Genomic DNA, 25,033 nt, shown 5'->3' on the forward strand with positions numbered 1-25,033 from the left:
GGAGGCCAAGTCAGGAGTACCGTTTGAGCCCAGGCAGGAGTTGGAGACCAGCCTGGGCAACAGAGTGAGACCCTATTCTCCATACATTTTTTTTTTTTTTTTTGAGACAGGGTCTCATTCTGTCACCCAGGCTGGAGTGCAGTGGTGCTCACGGCAGCCTCAACCTCCTGAGCTCAAGTGATCCTCCCACCTCAGCCTCTTAAGTAGCTGGGACTACAGGTGCATGCCACCATGCCTAGCTAATTTTTATTTTTTGTAGAAATGGGGTCTCCCTTGGCTGGGCCCAGTGGCTCACACCTGTAATCCCAGCACTTTGGGAGCCTGAGGTGGGTGGATCACAAGGTCAGGAGTTGGAGACCAGCCTGACCAACGTGGTGAAACCCCATCTCTACTAAAAATATAAAAATTAGCCGGGCGTGGTGGCGGGTACCTGTAATCCCAGCTACTCATGAGGCTGAGGCAGGAGAATAGCTTGAACCTGGGAGGCGGAGGTTGCAGTGAGCCGAGATCGCGCCGCTGCACTCCAGCCCGGGCGACAGAGTGAGACTCCGTCTCAAACACAAACAAACAAACAAACAAAAAGAAATGGGGTCGATGTTCCCCAGGCTGAAAAAAAATGTTATTTAAAAATTAAGATCCATATATCTGCCTTGCATTTTGAGTAGATCTTTTATCCATACTTGAGTTTATAACATCATACATTGGTATTTGGAAAATACTGTTGGCTGGGTGCGGTGGCTCATGCCTGTAATCCTAGAACTTTGGAAGGCCAAGGTGGGCGGACGGACTAAACTCAGGAGTTCAAGACCACAGCCTGGGCAACATGGTGAAACCCCGTCTCTACTAAAATACAAAAAAAAAAAAAAAAAACTAGCCAGGTGTGGCGGTATACGCCTGTACTCCCAGCTGCTCAGGAGGCTGAGGCAGGAGAATTGCTTGAACCCAGAAGCCCAGGAGGCGGAGGCTGCAGTGAGCCGGCATCGTGCCACTGCACTCCAGCCTGGGCCACACAGCAAGACTCCGTCTCCAAAAAAAAAAAAAAAAGAAAGAAAATAGTGTTCCACTAAGTTACACAGCTCTTCCAAATGTTGACATATTTTGTAATATTAAATCAATGTTTAAAAACTCACATTCATTAATATCACCACCAATCTCATTAGAAAAGTCTCTAAATATTGGGAAGCTTCAAGTCAAAACTCTGCCAAAATTCTTATTTTCACTTAAAAGCTGAATCTTATCATTGGCAACAAATACTGTCAGTTGTTTTCCCTGAAACAACAGGCTCACTTGATTAACTGAAGGAAAATGTCTGCCAGTTGGGTACTCTGAATAACCATGGTTTATTAATTGTCCTTTCCAGTAAAAATGATGTTCCATGAACAAAGCGATTAAGTTCACTTGCAACTCAAGGTGAACAAATCAAGGCCGCAAATTGCTTTTCTTCAAAACAACCATCATACTGGGTTTGCAACAGAGATGCTTTATGTATACTTCCCATTTTGTCACAAAGAATATTAAAAACATTTATAATTAATCAATCGATTTAATAAAAGTAACAGTCTTCACTGCTTCTTCAAGGACATTTATAAGTACAACTGGCATTTTTAAAAAACTAAGAGTGTAAGCCAGGTGCGGTGGCTCACGCCCGTAATCCCAGAACTTTGGGAGCTGAGGCAGGCAGATCTCTTGAGGTCAGGAGTTCAAGATCAGCCTGGCCAACATGGGGAATGCCCATCTCTACTGAAAATACAAACATTAGCTGGGCATGGTGATGCATGCCTATAACCTCAGGAGCTTCAGCTACTCAGGAGGCTGAAGCAGGAAAACTGCTTAAACCCGGGAGGCAGAGGTTGCAGTGAGCCAAAATTGCGCCATTGCACTCCAGTCTGGGCAACAAGAGAGTGAAACTCTGTCTCAAAAAAAATATATATATATACAAAAATTAGCTGGGTGGGGGGGCACACGCCTGTAATCCCAGCTACTTGGGAGGCTGAGGCATGAGAATCGCCTGAACCCAGGAGGTGGAGGTTGCAGTGAGCCAAGATTGCGCTACTGCACTCCAGCCTGGGCGACAGAGAGTCTGTCTCAAAAAACAAACAAAACAAAAATGAAAAACTGAGAGTATATGAAGGCAAGGAATACAATGGCTGCTGGCATAGTTTGGGGCCATTGTCTTCACTTGGTTTACAGTGTTAGCAGTTTTACCCACCACTGCTTTGGTACCATCAGTGCAAATGTAACCCTATGAAAACAGCAAATAACATTTTACAATCATTTGAAATCGTTTTCACCTTCTGAATCCTCAGCAGTTCACAGACCACACATCAAAACTGATGCACTACGATGGTTTTATATAGAGAATCCCATCACAGAACACAGGGACTAACACCTCATTTAGAGTCAAAGACAACTGCTCCATTTTCAAAACCAGGGGTGAAATGGACTGCAAGCGACACAAACCAAGAAATGACCCATGGGGAAGCCTAAGGGGTGGCCAGACGTGCTTACCAGGTTCACCAGCTGATCAAGCACCTCATTGATTTGCTGGCTGTACACAAGCCCAATGTGCGACTTTCCCATTAGGCGCCTCACCTTCTTGCGGATGTCATTCTTATTTACCTGAAAAGCCAACACAGGACTCTTAACAAGCGATCTGCTCTCCTCTCGACTGAGGCAGAGAGAAAAGAACGTACAAGTGGGCTTCCCACCATCTGAGAGAAGTGGAATTCTGAAAGACCACATCACTGAACATGGGAGAAAACTTTCAACTGTGTATTCTGCCACCATGAGGGGAAGAAAAGTCCTGGCTCTGTCTCTAGTTAGCTTCTGCAGAAAAGTGGCTCTTAGAGCAGTTCTGGTTCCAGGGGACACTTTCTCCCTATCCCCACTCAATACCACAACATTCATCCCTACAAGGGCTCTAAAAACTCCCAAGGCCCTTCATTGTGTAATTCAGGAACAATGACTTAGAGTGGCAACATCAGACTGGGTAGCCAAGACATCTCTGAAGGTTAGGGATCATCATCCTTTCCCAGCCAGAGTCAACTGGTACCCTCCAAATTCCACAGAGTACAGTGCAACTTACACCAGGAAATGAAGCAAACCAAGAATGCTAGGGGCATTCTCTGCATTTGATCAACTGATCCCTTCACACTTAGGGAGGTTGGGGAGAACAGAAGAGGAGAAACCCAGTGGCTCCTTCTCCAAACTATTCTCTTCTACCCATGAACTCCAGACTTATGTTTCCCTTTCAGAGCAGAACTCTTCTACTTGGTAACATACTTCTTCCACAGCTATAAAACCAAGTACAACCAAATCAAGTTAAAATCTACTATTACTTTGTTAATGGGTGGCTCTTTTTATAACTATAGAAAATTCTATAAGATATAGGGCTGTGCTGAAAAACAAATTCTGAGCATTGTTTCTTTTTTTTTTGAGATGGATTTTCGCTCTTGTTGCCCAGGCTGGAGTACAATGGTGCAATCTCAGCTCACTGCAACCTCCTTCTCTCAGGTTCAAGCGATTCTCCTGTCTCAGCCTCCCAAGTAGCTGGGATTAGAGAGGCATGAGCCACCATGCCCAGCTAACTTTTGTATTTTTAGTAGAGACAGGATTTCACCATATTGGTCAGGCTGGTCTCGAACTCCTGACCTCAGGTGATCTGCCCGCCTTGGCCTCCCAAAGTGCTTGGATTACAGGCATGAGCCACCGCGCCTGGTCCTGAGCATCCTTTCTAAGGTTTTAAAATCTACTATTGTAAAAAAAAAAATTAATTCATTGTATTTTGTGGGAAGCTCTATTGGCATCCTAAAACTACTTAGTAAAGGGAGACCATATAAATCTCAAAATAAATAAATAATGGCTGGGCATTGTGGCTCCTACCTGTATCCCAGCACTTTGGGAGGCTGAGGCAGGAGGATCACTTCAGGTCAGAAGTACGAGAGACCAGCCTGGCCAACATTGTGAAACCCGTCTCTACTAAAAATAGAAAAATTAGCCAGGTGTGGTGGCAGATGCCTGTAATCCCAGCTACTTGGGAGGCTGAGGCAGGAGAACTGCTTGAACCCGGGAGGCAGAGGATGTAGTGAGCCAAGATCGCGCCACTGTACTCAGCCTGGGTGACAGAGTGCGACTCTGTCTCAAAAAAAATGAAAATAAAAATAAATAAATAAATAAATAAATAAATAGTACGGAATCATCAGTTCTTGGTCAGGCGCAGTGGCTCATGCCTGTAATCCCAGCACTTTGGGAGGCCAAGGTGGGTGGACCACTTGAGGTCAGGAATTTGAGACCAGCCTGGCCGACATGGTGAAACTCTGTCTCTACTAAAAATACAAAAACTAGCTGGGTATGGTGGTGTGCGCCTGTAATCGCAGCTACTTGGGAGGCTGAGGCACAAGAATCACCTGAACTGGGGAGGCGGAGGTTGCAGTGAGCTGAGATTGAGCCACTGCACTCCTGCCTCGGCAACAGAGCAAGACTCCGTCTCAAAAAAAAAAAAAAAAAAAAAGAGAATCATCAGTTCTTTCTACAACACTCCTTAGTAAAACAGGCTGGCAGCTTCAGATAAATGGAACATTTGTAACCCGGCAGAGAGGCCTCAGACTTTCAATCAAGAAGACAGCCCTAAGTAAGATACCTTGATAGCTTCCCAGCTACCCCGAAATTTAGGCGACAGGAACAAGCCTTGCCCTTCTAGGATCAGCGGAGCTGGACACAGCAAAATTGACATTACCTTCATCAGCAGCATGTAGGAGATGAGGTTGTGCAAAAGTGTGGCCAGCAAGCGATCTTCATCATCTTCCAGGCGCTTCCGGTCATGTTCTCCCAGGGACAGGTACCTAAGGAGACGACCAAGCACAAGTCAGCCCTCAAGTGGGAGACCACAGAACTAACTGGGAGGTGGCTGAGTTTGCTGATTCCCAATGGTTTCCTAAGCCCCATACCTGTCGATCATTTCCTGGGGACCCTGGTCCATACCCATCCCTTCTCTCTCCAACATCACAGCATCTAAGAAGGCATCTTCCCAGAATTGCATTTGGTCCCATAAAGTAGAACGCTCTTTGCCTGCATAGAATAAAGGTTTTTTAGGGGGCCCATTTAACATTTAAGAATATAGCTGCCAAACAAAAATAAAGAGTAAAATCCAGATAAAAGAGAATCATTACAAATTCCAGGGCAAAGGAAACACAATCGTTCTACCCCAGATCTAACATGCCTGCCACCAGCCCCAGATGCCTCCAAGTAAGGCCCAGTCCCTCCCAAGGAGGAGGGATGAACACAGCACACAAATAAATGTGGTTACTTATAGAAAAGGTCTCCATAGCTGCATCCTCTAACTGGTCCCACATGGATCCTTTGTCCCTTCCTGCCAATTTGAGAGCAGGAAGGACCATGGTAGCAAGAAAGGAAAGAAAGGAAGACAGAAAGGCAGAGGCTGTTGATTAACACCAAAACCCAATCTTGTCCAGTTTTCACCCACTACTTGTTCTGGACCCAGTAAGTCGCTTGCTTCAGGTATAAAACTGCTATCTAATGTCAGCATTAAGATCAGCAGAAAGACAACCAGCTACTTGTTCAGTGTGACCCTCTCCCCTGGCTTTCTCCAGTGCAAAGGGCCTTCCCAGTGTGTTTCTCACCTAGGAGTCCCTCATAGAGATAGACTCGCTGGCTCACATCTTCAGAAGTACGAATGGGGCTGCCTGCCAGCTTCTCCTTTACGCTTGGCTTCAAGCTGTGGGCTTTACCCTAGAGAGAAGAGGTGATAGGTCAGTGGCCAGAGGTAGCAACGAATAGAGGCAAAGGAAACCAAGCATTTCACTAAGAGGCTCTCACACCAGTCACCATCCATTAGCAACATAAACTCCACTACCCCTGCTTCTGCAAGTCCACTTATGCTGCTTTCTGTTACTGCCTCCTAAACTGTACAATAAAGTTTTCATTTTTGACTTATCTTTACTCCTTAGTCTCTGTAAGATTATTTTCTCTTTAAAGCAACAAAAACAACAATCAGATTAATTCTCTGTGTAGCAACATAACACAGCAGAAAGAACCCAGGGTTTGCCATCAGACTGACCAAAGTTCAGATCCGTGCCTCTTATTAGCTATGTGACCTTAGGTACAAAAATCAGCTTCTCTGAGCCTCATTTTCCTTATCTGTCAAAGGAAGGTTATAATACCTACCTCATAGGACTACTTTACAAGAATTAAATTTGAAGATACATATAAGGCACCTAACAGTGCCTACCACCTGGCTGGTAATTGAAAAATGTTCATTTCTTCTTTCCTATCAACTCTTACTGACCCTAAAAAATATCACTAACTTCATCTGCTACTTCTGAGTAGATTTTCTATTCATGAAAAGATTTTCAGGCGGGTGCGGTGGCTCACGCCTGTAATCCCAACACTTTGGGAGGCCAAGGTGGTTGGGATCACCACAACAGGAGACTGAGACCATCCTGGCTAACATGGTGAAACTCTGTCTCTACTAAAAATGCAAAAAATTAGCCGGGGGTGGTGACACGCACCTATAGTCCCAGCTACTTGGGAGGCTAAGGAAGGAGAATCGCTTGAACCCTGGAGGCGGAGGCAGAGGTTGCAGTGAGCCAAGATTGCACCACTGCACTCCAGCTTGGGTGACAGAGCGAGACTCCATCTCAAAAAAAAAAGATTTTCAACTAGATCAGAGGTAGGTAATATCATGCCATTTCACAACACATGAAATAGAGTAAGTAGAGAGGCAACTGATCAAAGGTTATTGGGTAAGACCTAATCAGTGTGACTAAATACCAGTCTCCTGGTTCACAGCCCAGTATTTTACTAAATGGATCACGTGACTTTATATAATTTATTTCTTATTAAAACAGCCTTGTTTGAGCAAAAAAAATTAGGTCGCTACACTCAGCAGCTCTGCATAAAGAGCCCTTGCTCACCAGCACAGAACAAGTATGAATTTGTCCCAGAAAGATGCCAGAAAACGTAGCACACTGAAGCTGAATGGCTTCCTGCAAGACCGATACTCCATCATACCTATCTTAATACATCTGGAATTAAAATACACTGGAATAATTTTAAATACTCTTATTAAAGCAGCTCACTTTGGCCAGGCATGATAGCTCACATCTATAGTCCTGGCACTTTGGTAGGATGAAGCAGGAGGATCACTTAAGCCCAGAAGTTCAAGACCAGCCTGGGCAACATAGCAAAACCCTGTTTCTACAAAAAAAAAAAAAAAAAAAGTATAAAAATCTCGGCCAGGAGGGATGGTGCATGCCTGCAGTTCCAGCTACTTGGGAGGCTGAGGTGGGTGGATTGCTTGAGCCCAGAAGTTTGAGGCTGGAGTAAGCCATGACTGCACCAAGCCAGGACTGCACCTTGCACTGCAGCCTGGGCACCAGAGCAAGACCTTGTCTCAAAAGTAAATAAATAAATAAATATTTTTAAAAAGTTACAACAAAAAAAAACAGCCTAGGGGAGTAATGTCAGCAAGATGGCCAAGCAGCCCCTAAAGCACATCCCCCTCACAAAGAGAGGTAGAGTAATAAACAGCTGCACTTTTAACAAAAATAACTGAGGGAGACTGCGGGGGTGCATCAGAAGGGTGACAGGAATGCTGATGAGCACAGAAACTTAAGATGGCCACATAGAGAACAGATGGCAACATCAGGCCTCCCCCCCCCATTCCCCTTCCCCCATCTAGGATCAGCTGGGAACAAGGAGGAACTTCTCCCTACAGCAAGGAAGTAAGCAAGACAATTCTAGAAACTGCCACCCGCACCTTGGACACCTACAGACTTCACCATTGGCTTCCCTACAGTCCTCTAGGGACTAAGCCCAGCTGAAGGAGCTGCCTGGAGTCCATACAGCTGTGCTCCCTCCAGAGAAGGAGCCAATACTATGCACCAGCCCCTGTGGCCTGTGCAGCTACTGTGCTATGCCATCTTGGAAGTGGAGCTACAGTGGGAATGTGTTTTGCTCTGGGACAGATGGCCACAGCTCCCCTTCATTCCTGAGGCTAAGCCACCAACAAACCACTCCAGCCTGATGTCTTGACAATCTAAGCCAAGCTGTGAGCAGCTATTACATGATTCTCCAAGGTGCCAAGTGGAGGCAGAGCCACTCCACCTACCCCTCACCACTACCCTTGGGCTGCAGCTGAAGCAGTACCCTATCCACTGGGAAAACAGTACTTAGACTGCTCAGAGCAGTCAGGCCTCCCTGGTGCCTAAGGTGAAGAAGCAATCCGTATCCCAGGAAATGGTGCCCTGGCCACCCAGGGCAGTCATGCATCCTAGAACCTAACTTGAAGCGGCACCCTGCATTCCAGGGATACTGGGCCTGGGTCACCCAGAACAGTCATGCTCACACTAGGCCTGTGCTAAAGCAGCACATTGTCCCCAGGGGAATTGGTGGCTGGCCAAGCTGAGCAGCTACGCATTCCAGAGCTGAGCTGAAACAGTATCCCATGTCCCAGGAAACAGAGCGGTGGCTGAGCTGGGATACCTTGCCCTAGCCAAACAACTCTAGTACCCTGCTTCCCTGGAACTGGACTTGCCCCTAGAGTCTGAGCTGCTAAGATACCCTCTTCCTGGGGAGTGGAGTCATGGCTGTGCTGCTCCCTGACCCCCAGAGCCCAAATGACAGCTGTGCTCTGCCACGCTGGGGTATTCGCTGCCATTGCACTTGGCTTCACAGAGTCTGGGATACAGCCAAGCCCCACCATCCTGGAGTCTAGAGTCACTACTACATGGTGCCTCATTCCGTGGGACCTGAGCTGCCACTGAGCCCTACTGGCTCAGATCCCTGAATTGCAGCTGTACTCTGCTCCCTAGGCCCAAACCTCCAGAGCACCCCTTCTCCCACAGAGTAAGGCCAGTGCTATGGCCTATCCCCCAGTATTAGAATCGCAGTTACGAGCCAGTCCCCTGGGCCTGAGCTGCTAGCAGGTGCCTCAGATCCTGGCTCTGTGGGCAACCTGCATCCAACCTTGCCACAGAGAGCAAATCTGCATCCCAATACCCAGGTGCCACAATAGGTTTGTGAGACCCTAAGCCTGGAACCCTGACTCCACAGCTACTCCACGCATCTGTACCTGGAACCCAGTGCCTCTGCAGCTGCTTGTAGGCCATGTCAGTCAGACCTGACACCAAGAGGGGTTCTCTTGGCTGAGTCACTCCATTGTGAGGAAAATAAGAATAGGAGGACTCCAAAACTCCTTGACACCAAGGATATTAACAACATATACCACCACTGCCACTGCCACACTTCTATAGCCTAGGACTCTTGAGGTACCCATAGTTATTGCTCATGTTGAATGCAGCTGAAGAAGCTACACAGAAAATATACCACTACATCTATCCAGAAACAGAGTTGCCATACCCTTCCCAACTGGCACACTAAAACCCAACTGCACGTGAAAGTCTTTCTCTATGAAAGCCACTCCAGAAAGTTTGGAAGAAGTAATTGTTCTGCCAGATGTGGGGTATCAACACAGAGACATAAGAAACATGAAAAAAACAAGGACATATGACTCCACCACAGGAACATAATAACTCTTTGGTAATAGACCCCAACGAAAAGGAAATCAATTAACTGCCAGAAAATAAATTAAAAGTAATGATCTTAAGGAAATGCAATGAGATACAAGAAAATACAGATAGATGATTCAACAAAATCAGAAAAACAATTCATGATATGAATTAGAAATTCAACAAAGAGATAAAAATCATAACAAAAAACCAAACAGAAATCCTGCAGCTGAATAATTCAATGAATAAAGTTTAAAAAATACAATAGAGGGCCAGGCGTGGGGGCTCACGCCTGTAATCCCAACACTTTGGGAGGCGAGGTGGGTGGCTCGCCTGAGGTTGGGAGCTCAAGGCCAGCCTAAGCAACATGGAGAAACCCCGTCCCTATTAAAAAATACAAAATTAGCCAGGTGTGGTGGCACATGCCTATAATCCTAGATACTTGGGAGGCTGAGGCAGGAGAATTGCTTTAACCCAGGAGTTGGAGGTTGAGGTGAGCCGAGATAGTGCCATTGCACTCCAGCCTGGGCAACAAGAGCGAAACTCCATCTCAAAAAAAAAGGAAAAAATACAATACAGAACTACAACAGCAGACTTGATCAAGCAGAAGAATGACTCTACATTTGAAGATAAGTCATTTGAAATTACTCAGTCAGAGGGAAAAAAATCAGAATGGAAAACAGTCAAGAAGGTCTACAACACTTAGGGGATCTCATTAAGTAAACAAATATTCATATTATTGGATTTCCAAAGAGAGAAGGGGAAAGGCTTAAAAAACTTATTTAATGAAATAATAGCTGAAAACTTCCCAAGTCTGGGGAGAGAGATGGACAGCCAGATCCAGGAAACTCAAAAGTCCCTAAATAGATTCAACCCAAAAAAGTCCTCTCCAGCCAGATGCGGTGGCTCACACCTGTAATCCCAGCACTTTGGGAGGCCAAGGTGGGCAGATCATTTGAAGTCAGGAGTTCGAGACCAGCCTGACCAACACAGTGAAATCCTGTCTCTACTAAAAATATGAAAAAATTAGCCAAGCGTGGTGGAGCATGCCTGTAATCCCAGATACTCAGGAAGCTGAGGCAGGAGAAAAGCTTGAACCCAAGAGGCAGAGGTTGCAGTCACCCAAGATCACACTACTGTACTCCAGCCTGGGTGCCAGAGCAAGACTGTCTCAAAAAAAAAAAAAAAAAAAGTCCTCTCCAAGGTACATTATAGTCAAATTGTCAAAAGTCAAAGAGAGAATTCTAAAAACAGCTAGAGAAGGCCGGGTGTGGTGGCTCACGCCTGTAATCCTAGCACTTTGGGAGGCCGAGGCAGGCAGATCACGAGGTCAGGAGATCAAGACCATCCTGGCTAACATGGTGAAACCCCATCTCTACTAAAAATACAAAAAAATTAGCCGGGCATGGTGGCAGGCGCCTGTAGTCCTAGCTACTCAGGAGGCTGAGGTAGGAGAATGGTATGAACCCGGGAGGCAGAGCTTGCAGTGAGCCGAGATCGCACCACTGTACTCCAGTCTAGGCGACAGAGCGAGACTCCATCTCAGGAAAAAAAAAAAAAAACAGCAAGAGAAAAGTGTTAAGTCACATTTAAGGGAATCCCTATTAAACTAACAGATTTCTCTGCAGAAACTTTACAAGCCAGTAGAGAATGGGATGATATATTCAAAGCGCTGCAAGAAAAAGATTTTCAGTCAAGAATACTATATCCAGCAAAGCTGTGCTTCAGAAATGAAGGATAAACTAAGTCTTTTCCAGACAAGAAAAAAAATGAGGAAGTCATCACACCCTTACAAGACATGCTCAAGGGAGTCCTACTTCTGGAAGTAAAAATATGATAATTACTATCATGAAAATACACAAAAGTATGAAATCCACTGCTAGAACAGACACACAAAGGAGAAAAAGAAAAGAATCAAACCTTATCTCTACAGAAAACCACCAAACCATAATGATAAATAAGAGAGGAAGAAAGAAACAAAGGACATACAAAATAATCAGAAAACAATTAACAAAACAACAGGAGTAAGTCCACACTATCAATAACAACCTTGAATGTAAATAGATTAAATTCCCTCACTTAAAAGGGGTAGACTGGCTCAATGGATTAAAAAAAAAAAAACTTGACCTAACTATATGCTGCCTACAAGAAACTCATTTCACTAGTAAAGACACATACAGACTGAAAGTGAAGGGATGCAGAAAGATATTTCACACAAATAGAAAGCAAAAGCAAGCAAGAGTAGCTATAATTATATCAGATAAAACAGACTTTGTGTCAAAAACTAAAAAGAGGCTGAGCACTGTGGCTCACGCCTGTAATCCCAGGACTTTGGGAGGCCGAAGCAGGCGGATCACAAGGTCAGGAGTTTGAGACCAGCCTGGCCAATATGGTGAAACTCTGTCTCTACTAAAAATACAAAAATTAGCCAGGCGTGGCAGCGGGCACCTGTAGTCCCAGCTACTTGGGAGGCTGAGGCAGGAGAATCGCTTGAACCCAGGAGGCGGAGGTTGCAGTGAGCAGAGATCGCGCCACTGCACTCCAGCCTGGGCGACAGAGTGAGACTCTGTCTCAGAAAAAAAAAAAAACCTAAAAAGAGACAAAGAAAGTAATTATGTAATAACAAACGGATCACTTCAACAAGAGGATACAACAATTGCAAATATATATGCATTCAACACAGAACAGCTATATAAAGCAAGTATTATTAGATCTAAAGGGAGAGATACACACCAATACAATAACAGTTAGGGACTTCAATACCCCACTCTCAGCATTGGACAGATCATCTAGACAGAAAATCAGCCCAGAAACACTGGATTTCAACTGCATTTTACATTTAGATTGCATTTTAGACCAAATGGACCTAACAGACATTTACAGAACATTCCATCCAACAGCTGTAGAATACACATTCTTTTCATCAACACCCAGAACATTCTCTAGGACAGACCACATATTAGGCCACGAAATAAGTATAATGAGAAATTTAAGAAAACTGAAATCACAGCAAGTATCTTTTCAGACCACAAGGGAACACTGTGCTCTGAAAATTAGAAATAAATAACAAGAAACTTTTAAAATCATACAAATAAATGGAAATTAAACAATATGCTCCTGAGTGACCAATGGGTCAACAAAGCAATTAAGAAGGAAATTTAAAAATTTCTTCACACATATGAACATAAAAACACAGCATACCAAAACCTATGGGATACACCAAAAGCAGTATTAAGAAAGAAGCTTATAGCAATAAACGTCTACATCAAAAAAGTAGGAAGATTTCAAATCAACTTAATGATGCAGCTCAAAGAATTGTGAAAGCAAGAACAAACCAAACCCAAAATTAGAAGAAATAATCAGGATTAGAGCAGAAATAAAACTGAGACTTAAAAAAATAGGCTGGGCGTGGTGGCTCATGCCTATAATCCCAGCATTTTGGGAGGCTGAGATGGGTGGATCACCTGAGGCCAGGAGTTTGAGACCAGCCTGGCCAACATGGCAAAACCCCATCTCTACTAAAAATACAAAAAAAAATTTAGCCGGTTGTGGTGGTGGGCACCTGTAATCTCAGCTACTTGGGAGGCTGAGGCAGAAGAATCACTTGAACCCGGGAGGTGGAGATTGCAGTGAGCCAAGATTGCACCACTGAACTCCAGCCTGGGCAACAAGAGCAAAACTCCATCTCAAGATAAATAAATTAATAATCAACAAAATGAAAAGTTCATCTTTGTAAAGATAACAAAATCCACAACCATTAGAGCTAGACTAACCAAAAAAAAAAAAAAAAGAGAGAGTAAAAAGACCTCCGCCAAGAAAACACCAAAAACAAAAAAGTAAACATTACAATTGACATCACAGAAAAACAAAAAATCATTGGAGACTATAACTATATGCCAACAAATTAGAAACAGATACATTCTTAGACATATACAACCTACCAAGATGTAACCAAGAAACAGAAACCTTAACAGTCTAATTTTAAGTAATGAGATTGAATCTGTAATAAAAAGCTTCCCATCACAGGCCACGGTGGTTCACACCTATAATCCCAGCACTTTGGGAGGCTGAGGCAGGCAGATCACTTGAGGCCTGGAGTTCAAGACTAGCCTGGCCAACATGGTGAAACTCTGTCTCTACTAAAAATACAAAAATTAGCCAGGCATGGTGGTGAATACCTGTAATCCCAGCTATTCAAGAGGCTGAGGTATGAGAATTGCTTGAATCTGGGAGGCAGAGGTTGCAGTGAGCCAGCATCACACCATTGCACTCCAGCCTGAGCAACAGAGCGAGACTCTGTCTCAAAGAAAAAAGCCGGGCACGGTGGCTCACGCCTGTAATCCCAGCACTTTGGGAGGCTGAGGGGGGCGGATCACTTGAGGTCAGGAGTTCCAGACCACCCTGGCCAACATGGTGAAACCCCGTCTCTACTAAAAATACAAAAATTAGCCACGCGTGGTGGCAGGCGCCTGTAATCCCAGCTACTTGGGAGGCTGAGGCAGGAGAACTGCTTGAACCCAGGAGGCAGAGGTAGCAGTGAGCCGAGATCGCACAACTGCACTCCAGCCTGGGCAACAGAGCAAGACTTCGTCTCAAAAAAAGAGAAAAGAAAAGAAAGCCTCAGGACCCAATAGCTTCAATGCAGAATTCTAAAAACATTTAAAGAAGAACGAATACCAAATACAAAAGTATTTGATAAAAGTCAACATTCCTTCATGATAAAAGCTCTCAACAAGTTAGGTACAGAGTGAACATACCTCAAAACAATAAAAGTCATATATGACAAACCCACAATCAACATCATACTGAATGGGGAAAGGATGAAAGTTTTTCCTCTACGATCTGTAACAAGACAAGGATGTCTACTTCCACCACTTTTATTCAACTGGAAGTGCTAATCAAAGCAATCAGGCCAGAGAGAGAAATAAAGGGCATCCAACTTGGACAGAAGGAAGTCAAACTGTCCCTAAAAGCAGGATGGGTGTTGTGGTTCACACCTGTTAATCCTAGCACTTTGGGTGGCCAAGGCGGGTGGACTGCTTGAGCCCAGGAGTTCTAGACCAGCCTGGGCAACATGGCAACACCTTGTCTCTACAAAGAATACAAAAATCAGCTGGGCATGGTGGTACATGCCTGTAGTCCCAGCTACTCGGGAGACTGAGATGGAAGGACTGCTTGAGCCCAGGAGGTGGAGGTTGCAGTGAGCTGATACTGCACCACTGCACTACTCCAGCCTGGTTCTAGCTTAAAAAAAAAAAAAAAAAAGAAAGAAAGCCCTAAAATCTCCACTAGAAAACTCAGAACTAATAAGTGAATTCAATAAAGTTGCAGGATACAAAATCAACATATAAAAATCAGTAGCGTGTCTATATACCAACAATAAAATAGCAGAAAAAGAAATCAAGAAGGCAATCTCATTTACAATAGCCACAAATTAATGCCCTAAGAAGAAATTCTTAGGAGAAATTTATCTTTTATGAAAGAGGTAAAAGATCTCCATGCGGAAAAATAGAAAACACTGATGTAACAAAGAGTACAGGGAAAAAATGGAAAGATATACCATGTTCATGGATCAGAAGAATATTGTGAAAATGACCATACTACCAAAAGTGATCTACAGATTCAATGCAATCCCTACCAAAATACCAAGGGTATTCTTCACAGAAATAGAAAAAACAATCCTAAAATTCATATGGAATTTTTAGCCAAAACAATCCTGGGCAAAAAGGAATCACACTACTAGACTTCAAAATATAAGACAAAGCTATAGTAACCATAACTGCATGCTACTGGCATAAAAAACAGACCCATTGACCAATGGAACATAATAGAGAACCCAGAAAGAAATCCATATATTTATAGCCAACTGTTTTTTGACACAGGAACCAAGAATATTCACTGGGGATAGGGACAATCTCTTCAATAAATGGTGCTCGGAAAACTTGATATCCATTATTCAGAAAAATAAAACTAGACCCCTAGCTCTCACCATATACAAAAATCAACCCAAAATGGATTAAATACTTAACTGTAAGACCCAAAACTATAAAACTACTAGAAGAAAACGTAGCAGAAATGCTTCAGGACATTGGTCTGGGCAAAAAGTTTATGGAGACCTCAAAAGTACAGGCAACAAAAGCAAAAGCAAAAACAGGATTATATTAAACTAAAAAGCTTCTGCACAACAAAGGACACGATGAAATGAGTGAAGAGACAGTCTGCAGAATGGGAGAAAATATTTACAAACTATTCATCTGACAAGGGATTAATAGCCAGAATATACAAGAAAGAAAAAACTCAACAGCAAAAAAACACAAATAATCTATTTAAAAATGGGCAAGTGAGCTGAATAGATCTCTCTCAAAAGAAGACATACAAATGGCTAACAGGTGTTTTGGAATAATGGGCCTCTACAGAGGCCTTGAAGCCAAATTGCTGTAGACAGTTCTCACTGCCACTTCCATTTATGAGAAACTGATGGTTGCTATCTTCACAGTTATGCAGCTGAAGAGTACAAGCAAGCACTGAGATGTCTTATAGTGAAAAGTTCAGAATATGCTCAAGGTGGAGGATTTTCTTCTAAGTGAAGAGAAGTAATTTTCCTATTACTCTGGCTCCTTCCACCACAAATGTCATCCTTATTGGCTTGAAAAGCATCTAAAGGTAAACAGCTAGTCCCGTTGCCAACTTAATTTTTACGATCCATGGTTAGATTTTGGGGTGAAGGTTGAACTAATATGTAAAGAAGGCGGGGTGCGGTGGCTCACGCCTGTAATCCCAGCACTTTGGGAGGCCAAGGTGGGCAGATCACGAGGTCAGGAGATTGAGACCATCCTGGCTAACACGGTGAAACCCCATCTCTCCTAAAAATACAAAAAATTAGCTGGGCATGGTGGCGGGCGCCTGTGGGCCCAGCTACTCGGGAGGCTGAGGAAGGAAAATGGTGTGAACCTGGGAGGTGGAGATTATAGTGAGCCGAGATCGCGCCACTGCACTCCAGCCTGGGTGACAGAGCAAGATTCTGTCTCAAAAAAAAAAAAAAAAAGAAAAGAAAGAAAAGAAAAGAAAACATTATTGAAAACCCCTGGCCAGGCGCGGTGGCTCACACCTGTAATCCCAGCACTTTGGGAGGCCGAGGCGAGCAGATCACGAAGTCAGGAGATCGAGACCGTCCTGGCTAACATGGTGAAACCCCGTCTCCACTAAAAATACAAAAAATTAGCTGGGCATGGTGGCAGGCATCCGTAGTCCCAGCTACTTGGGAGGCTGAGGCAAGAGAACGGCGTGAACCCGGGAGGCAGAGCTTGCCGTGAGCCAAGATCGCGCCACTGCACTCCAGCCTGGGGTGACAGAGCAAGACTCCATCTCAAAAAAAAAAAGAAAACCCCTAATAAACTGTCAGCACAAAAGAAAAATCAATCACTCAATCAGCCAATCAGTCTGTTCAGACTCAGAGAGAGTTAAGGCCCATTAACTTGAGTAGCCTCTCAGTTCTATTCCCAATCTTCACTCTGGGAGGTCACTGACTCTATTAAAAACACAAGGCTCTGGGGGTGGGAATGATAACCAGTTTTAAATAGTTGGTTTCATTTAAATTTTATCTTCCTTTTTCCCTATAGGCCTTAAAGATAAGGACCTATGTGTATAAGCTCTTGTAGAGAACATCCATTCTCATCTCTGTTTAATAAAGCAGCAAGTCTATCAGTGTTTTAACACAGCCTATAGAGGCACATACACATTAAAAAGCAGAGGCTGGGCACAGTGGCTCATGCCACTTTAAGAGGCCAAGGCAGGAGGCTCACTTAACCCAGGAGTTTGAGACTGGCCTAGACAACAGAGGGAAACCCCATCTCTACAAAAAACTAAAAAATTAGCCAGGCATGGTGGTGTATGCCTGTAGTCCTAGCTACTTGGGAGGCTGAGGTGGGAGGATCACTTGAGCCTTACAGGTCAAAGCTACAGTGAGCAGTGATTGTGCCACTACACTCCAGCCTGGGCAACAGAGTGAGACTCTGTGTAAAAAAAAAAAAAGCCCGATGTCTAAGGCAAGGACTAAAAAGAATTCATCTCCTTCCAGCTGATCATGGGGCTTACTGTGTGATCTAGGGAAGTTCTTTTTTCCTAAGGCATTGTTCCCCTCACCTATTAGAAGAGACTACTCACAGCAATATAGTGAATCACAAACTTCTTGAGTAGAAACGTCTTTTTCATCCCTGTTTCTTTAGAGCAAAATCTGGCACTTAGTAAATCACTTCACGGATGTTTATTAATGAATGAAAACTTCAAATAACTGTTAGGAATACACTAAAATAAAATGCTGTTTTATTTATAAATAGAGCAGTGACCAAAATAAAACTGGATAGTCCATAGAAATAGGCAGACTGCTACTAAACGAGAGCTGTAATTGTCCTGACATTGCCACAAAGGTATTGCTTTGCCTGTGTTAAACCTGGGGGTTAATACTACAGAGGATTCAAAGCCCTTATCTGACTGGGAAGGAAGCCTAACTCATCAATGATTCAGGAGAGGGTTCTAAAAGCCCCAGATCGTGAGTCAAATGACTCTGAACAAAGCTTTAAGAAATGTTTTCCTTAAAGCCAAATATAAGAGGATTACCTCTTCCTTATTTAACCTTTACCTCTTTAGTGTCTCTTAACTTTCATTCTTTTCTAGCCTGCTTCCCTCCCCCATTAAAGAAATTGTTTTCTTTTGTTAATAAACAAAGCTTACAAAGATGGTGCTTGTGGCAGAGTTGGTCTCAATTTCACTATCAGACAAAGTGCCCCGAGAGCTTGCCAGGTGAACACTGCCCTCGCCACCTGGTCCATCACCTGCATTGCTGCTCAAGTCACTGTCAGCTCCAAGGGTCTCTCCAGAGCTATTACTCACCTGGAAGGGAAAAAAGGTAGTAAAAGACAGTCCCCAGGGATGGGCCCCAGAAATGCCAAGCTGTTAGAGCTCCCTGCCACCATAAAAAAGTATTAAATTTCAAAGGTGTGTCAGATAGCCTCTGGAAGTACCTTCTTTATAAGATGAGAAGCTCTGGGTGAAATCTCGTGTACACACACCTATGATGGTAAACATCTCCACCATGAGAACCATGCTGACCTGAGACTCAGAGCAGCCTCCAAAGAGAAAGTAGCACCCTTTTCCAAAGGGGAAATCCACACCCCACCCACCAAGATGCCAGTGTGGTGTTCCCCTACCACAGTGCTAACTTCAGAATCCTGACTTGAGCTGCGGATCATGACAGCTGGACTCACGCCGATGACAGAGTCTTGATCAGTCCTCTGAAACAAGACACAGGAACATTAGGGGAGGTGTCCAATCTCCTCTTAGTTTCCCACAGAAATACTGTACCTTTTTCTTTCTCCCCATCCCCACCCTTCTGTTATCATCCTTAGAGAAGTCACGAGCAACTTTTGTTTCCAGAATATAAAATATGTACAACTTTTGTAATTAAAAAAAAGAAATGGGCCGGGCACAGTGGCCCGGGAGGCTGAGGTGAGAGGATCATTTCAGCCCAGGAGTTGGAGACCAGGCTGGCCAACATGGTGAAACCCCATCTCTACAAAAAATACACAAACTTAGCCAGGCATGGGGGTGGGCGCCTGTGGTCCCAGCTACTCAGGACGCTGAGGTGGGAGCATCACTTGAGCCCAGGAGTTTGAGGCTTCAGTGAGCGGAGAGCACACCACTGCTCTCCAGCTGAAGCGACAGAGTGAGACCCTGTCTCAAAAAAAAAAACCAAAAAAACAAAAAACAATGCGTTAAAGAAGTACATGCTCACTGTAGAAAATACATGAAAGAATAAGGAAATAAGAACAAGCTGTAAATCTACCTCCCACGTTAACCACTGTTTTTAGTATATTTCCTTTCAGTTTTTTCTCAATACATTTTAAAAATAAAATTGGAATCACACTATATGTAGCTTTGTTAAACATTTTCCCACGTCACTAAATTTTTGAAAACATAATCTTTAATGGATACTAATATTCCATTACGTGGATCTATTATACTTATTTAATAATTCCCTTATCATTAGATATTTATGTTGTTTTGAGGTTGTTGTTTAATTTTTTTTTTTTTTTTTTGAGACGGAGTCCCACTCTGTGGCACAGACTGGAGTGCAGTGGCGCGATCTCAGCTCGCTGCAACCTCTGCCTCCCAGGTTCCAGTGATTCTCCTGCCTCAGCCTCCCAAGTAGCTGGGATTACAGGTGCCTGCCACCACGCTCGGCTAACTTTTGTATTTTTAGTAGAGATGGGGTTTCACCACGTTGGCCAGGCTGGTCTCCAACTCCAACTCCTGACCTCAAGTGACCCATCTGCCTCAGCCTCCCAAAGTCCTGTGATTACAGGCATGAACCACCGCACCTGGCTATTTTTTTTTATTTTTTTTGAGACGGAGTTTCACCTTTGTTGCCCAGGCTGGAGTGCAACAGCACAATCTCGGCTCACCACAACCTCCGCCCACGGGTTAAAGTGATTCTCCTGCCTCAGCCTCCCGAGTAGCTGGGATTACAAGCATGCACCACCATGCCTGGCTAATTTTGTATTTTTCATAGAGACGGGGTTTCACTATGTTGGTCAGGCTGGTCTCGAACTCCCAACCTCAGGTGACCCACCCACCTCGGCCTCCCAAAGTGCTGGGATTACAGGCGTGAGCCACTGTGCCCGGCCATCCGGCTGTTTTATTTTAACTTAAAGAAGTATTCTGAAAAAAAAAAAAAAAAAAAAGAAGTATTCTGAAACAGCATATTTAATACTTGCAAATTTCAACAAGGTTGTCACAAACCTGGGAACTAGACGTCAGGCTCACACCGCTGTCTGCGCTGATCTGGGACTTTTTCTCCTCTGTCTCACCAAGGTCAAAGACAGGTTTGATTACTTCAGGCCCTGAGTAGGGGAAGACTTCTGTTACTCCGTGCACAAAGGCTACGGGCAGGCTGGTAAAGGGGGTGGGACAGCAGCACAGGCTGTTCCCAGACCTGTTCAGCCCATCCCAGTCACCTTTCCAAGGACTACCCCCCACTCACGACCCACTGGAAAAAGAGGTCCCCAGATGCCTTAAGAACCAAGTAGGACAAATCAGACCTGGTCTCAACAGGTTCTCCAGCCATCTTCTCAACCTGAGAAAACTCTGAGCAAATCATCTTAAAACAGAGAAGCTCCACAAGGCTGGGCATGGTGGCTCATGACTGTAACCCCAGCACTTTGGGAGGCTGAGGCAGGTAGATCACCTGAAGTCAGGAGTTTGAGACCAGCGTGGCCAACATGATGAAACTCTGTCTCTATCAAAAAATACAAAAATTAGCCGGGCGTGGTGGTGCACGCCTGTAATCTCAGCTACTCGGAAGGTTGAGGCACAATTGTTTGAGCCCTGGAGGCAGAGGTTGCAGTGAGCCAAGATCGTACCACTGCACTCCAGCCTGAGCAGCAGAGCAAGACTCCATCTCAAAAAAAAAAAAAGAAAAGCTCCACAAACAAATGTCTAAACCACATTCCAAGCTCAGTCTGAGCTTCACTGGTACCTGAAACCATTTAATGGTCCCCAGGTCCCTTAATGCTTCCCAAACAAATGTGTCTAAAGTAGGTAGAAAAGGTTAGGCCCAATGAGATAAGAAACACCAGCTGTTTTGGTGGGCACTGCCTACCTCCATCCTACAACTTCTACGTTTGAGATGAAAACCACCCCCCTTGTCCCCCACCCACCCACAATGATATGGCAGAAGGACAGAATGACAGAAAGCAAGAAAGCGTGCCTAGGCAAGCCACCAGAGAGTGGGGCAGCTACAGACTCAACATGGAGGGACAGCAACCATCTCTGCCAACTGTGCCCACAGGCCTTCTAACAGGTGTGGGAGATATCAGCCAATGGGGGGCACTAAAATAGGCAAACATTCTCCCCACCAACTCTGAAGCAACAGAGAACCAAGTTCTGGGGAGTTGTATTCAGTAGACACCTGGTTATAGCCTGATTGACACGAGGGGAGCGGGAAAGAAGCGGTCTACACACACCTAGGAGTCACATGCTACCTACCTGCTGCCATTCCAAACACTCCCTAAGAGCAAATTTGGGGTGGGGCTGACAAAGGGAGCCTGCCCCAACTGGGCCTGGGGAGTTGGCAGGTATGGAGGACTTGGGAACAGGAAAAGGCATTTGTTCCTTACTCTGTTTTTCCAAAGCTTTTTGCTTTTTCACTTCCTGGTGCTTGTTCCACAATTCTACCCCAGATGCAATGCAAGCAGGAGAGAAAGACAGAGAGTCAGAGGCTGGTCAGACAGACGAAATGGAAACCCACCCACCCAAGTCGATTCAGTCTCAGGCAGTGGATTACCAACCAAGAGATACAAGGATATCTTCATGGGGAGAAGGGGCAGAAAACAAGAGATCTAACCCCTCCACCCAAACTCATGAACAGATTCCAAATTTCTAATTCCAATCCCAATGTGGCAGTAAAAACCCTGCAGAATGTTAGAGCTGGAAGGGCCCTTAACAAAGCTCCTTCATTTTTGCATGAGGAACTGGTCCTAAAGAGGCTGGAGCACTTGATCAAGATCATGTAACTTAGGATCCATTTAAACTCCCACCATGCCACACTCTCTCTGCCAAATGAGCTGGAGAAGGGCAATTTTTCAGATTCCAGATGAGACAGACGAACACCTCAAGCAGCCAGAGTTTCAGAAGCATGAACACCAATCTGTTTGATTCACTGGACTGGACAAAGGCCAATTCATGCAGGCAGTTAGCATCCCTCCTCATTGCTCCTCAAGAAACCAACTCACCCCTACCTGCCCTACCCACCAGTGACCTGGAAAAATGCCTCCAGTTGAGGTGACAGAGAACATAAAATGGTCAAGACAAGCATCTTCATAGGGGAAAGCAGACAGAATGACAACCACAGCAATTCTTTTCCTGGAAGGAACTTCAGAGTGTACTTAGTATGATTTCCTCATTTCCCAGATGAAGAAACAGAGACCCTGAGAGGTGAAGTTATTTGCCCAAAGTTGCATTCCTAGTTGGAGGCTGATATGGGACTAAAACTCCAGACCTCCAGACTAGCAGGTCAGTACTTTCTCTAGAACATCACATGAGGCAGGAGAAAGCCAGGAGTTGACTGCTACTAGAATAATATTCTGCTGGCTAGGGAAGTGTAGCTCCCCTAAAAAGGAATCTGGTTCCACGTCACCATTTATGGGAGCATATGGCAACTGCTAATGGCCATGGCAATGAGACATCAGCTGGAAGCAGAGTGCCTAGGGACCCAGAACCAGAAAAAGAAAGATCCAACCTCGATGACTCAAAGTCAAGCAGGGAGTGAGCCAAACAGAGGTGATGCCTAGAAAGCTCACTAAGGCACTGCCTTTGTGGGAATGGAGAAACACCAAATGTAAACGAGATTTTAATCAAGTCCAGTGAAGAAGCGTTTAAAGAACTGACTTGGAAACCTATACCTCAAAGATCCAGAACCCAGGGAAATGGGGTTGCCAGACATCCCCCAGAGGAGCACATTCCAGAGCAGTGTAATGGCTGGATGGGAGGACACTGGCTTCAGAGACACAAATGTCATAATTTTATAGCCCAAACATGCATCAAACTTCCTGAGCACTTTCAGGAATTCTCTCCACTATGTGAAGAAACGCAGACATAAATAAAAGGAGGGGCCAGGAGTACAGCTCACATCCCCTGCAGTAAGCCTCACTGGGCCCTCTAAACAAAACTTCCATTCTTCATCTAAGATACGGGGTGGGGGGTGGCTGTGGATGAAGCATAAAGACTAGAGAAGTACAAAGAAACACCACCAGAAATGGACACAGACCCCCTTCCCTCTTTAGGAAGCAAAGCATGGGGCAGAGAAAGGCAGGATTCTGGATGAATTGAGGAGAAAGGGATATTTAAGAAGCCAGGACCCCTCCACCGCACCAAACACACTGATACGTACCAATAGATGCTACAAAATTTTCTTCCTTTAAACTTCTGGTGTCCAGTTCCTTAGGACCCTTTCCTGTGGCACTTGGTGCCCGAGGTCCCAGCTGGGGAACTCTCAGCTGTGCCATAGCCTTTGGGTCCCCCCGCCCAGCTAGGCCAGGATCCTTGCCAACTGGGGTATTTATACTTTCTGTTGGACTTCTCTTCCGCTTGTCTGGTTCTGAGGGAAAAACATCAAGAAGTCAAGAGAAGTAGTGAGTAGGAATCAAGGTGCAGATATGAGGTGGGAGGAGCCAGGATACAGGAGGGTGTGGAATGGAAGAAGTTCAAGGAAAGATGAGCTAATGTCCTATTTTTCATAACAAAGAACAGCCACTGCGTATAAACATGCACTAGAAAATAAAATCCCAAAGCCTGATGGGAAGCAGCGTGGCGCTGGGAGACGTGTCCTGGGGACAAATATATTTTCTCTTCGGGAGACAAGTGGGAGAGTTAGGGATGGCGTGGTGCCCAGCAGGCACGATCCCTACCTTTACTATAGTAGTGGGTCTGGGCGATCTCCAGAAGCCCAAAGATGCTGGCCATGCCACCCAGACCCGCGTGGGCATAGGACTGCTCCAAGCTGAGGACTGTACACTTGAGGAGGTCTAACATTCCCTTGTACACCTTCCGACTGATCTCCTGCAACAATAACCCAGGGGCTAGCGTTGGCAAATTGCCTGTGGTGTTCACATCCCTCTCTCCAGTTACTCCGACACCCTACCCCCAACACTGACCACATCCGGGATGATGTCCTGCCGGGAATCGTCCTCTGATTGCACCGTGCGGTTCAGCTTGCTCAGGACAAAGACTCGCAGCTGCTCGCTCTCCAGCAGCCGGCGCACCTTTTTCATGTTGAGCCAGCCAACTCCCTGGCCATCCAGCACGCTGTGCACCACCTCCTTCAGGAACTGCTGGTTCTCACTACAGGGTCCACACACCGCTTCTGTGGTCATCAGCTCCTTTGCAGAGCACCCCCCACCTTTCACCCAGACTAGATGACTGCCTCCAGGGGTAAAACACAAAGCCATGTCTCTGAATGTCCAAGTCCACCACATCCCCACCTCTCCGGAGCACCCGATTTGCCCAAATACCCACCGCTGCTGATTCACCCCCTCAACACTGTAAGCTTTCAGCTGCACGGAGATCAAGCCAGAATGAGAAATGCTGGCAAGAAACTGATTACATCTACCCCATTGAGAGCTTCTCTCCCACTCTTGAGCATCCCTAAAGTTCTGTAGAGGAACCATCCCACCTCTACCTGAGAACTTTTAAAACAGCTCTACCATTTATTACCTAGAATTGCTGGATCGGCCCTGGGGTGATGGAGGTTCTCTTTTCACTGTTGGGCTGTGTTTAATGACAGATGACTTCTGATCCACTAACGCCCTTCTGTTTCCTGTGGCAGGGAAGGCAGGAATGAGAGACATCACTATTGTAGTGCAGGAGCTCATGACAGCACAGCCCTGAGTAGCCATGTTCCACACCCGCTCCTCAGAAAGGCTGGGTGAGGGTAGCACCAAGGCATCATACGT

General features: G+C 45.1%; 1 protein-coding gene across 50 annotated transcripts in view; it reads right to left on the reverse strand.

Annotated features, from left to right (window-relative positions):
* The window catches only part of MADD (MAP kinase activating death domain), a 61,209-nt gene that overhangs the window by 16,033 nt on the left and 20,143 nt on the right, over window positions 1-25,033 (reverse strand). For 11 of the 50 annotated variants that reach the window (XM_063671867.1, XM_063671862.1, XM_063671852.1 and 8 more), the window contains 13 exons: window positions 24,795-24,897; window positions 24,236-24,422; window positions 23,990-24,140; window positions 23,473-23,679; window positions 21,701-21,754; window positions 20,325-20,425; window positions 18,734-18,817; window positions 18,258-18,416; window positions 5,640-5,748; window positions 5,306-5,368; window positions 4,947-5,067; window positions 4,736-4,841; window positions 2,509-2,619 (listed from right to left, as the gene is read on the reverse strand). In XM_063671867.1, the coding sequence (XP_063527937.1) occupies window positions 2,509-2,619; window positions 4,736-4,841; window positions 4,947-5,067; window positions 5,306-5,368; window positions 5,640-5,748; window positions 18,258-18,416; window positions 18,734-18,817; window positions 20,325-20,425; window positions 21,701-21,754; window positions 23,473-23,679; window positions 23,990-24,140; window positions 24,236-24,422; window positions 24,795-24,897 (1,556 nt within the window). The remainder of the gene's footprint in view (window positions 1-2,508; window positions 2,620-4,735; window positions 4,842-4,946; window positions 5,068-5,305; window positions 5,369-5,639; window positions 5,749-18,257; window positions 18,417-18,733; window positions 18,818-20,324; window positions 20,426-21,700; window positions 21,755-23,472; window positions 23,680-23,989; window positions 24,141-24,235; window positions 24,423-24,794; window positions 24,898-25,033) is intronic. The other 39 variants (XM_063671856.1, XM_054439607.2, XM_054439620.2 and 36 more) reach the window with 11 other exon arrangements.

This window comes from Pongo pygmaeus, chromosome 9 (assembly GCF_028885625.2).
Source record: "Pongo pygmaeus isolate AG05252 chromosome 9, NHGRI_mPonPyg2-v2.0_pri, whole genome shotgun sequence".
NCBI lineage: Eukaryota > Metazoa > Chordata > Mammalia > Primates > Hominidae > Pongo > Pongo pygmaeus.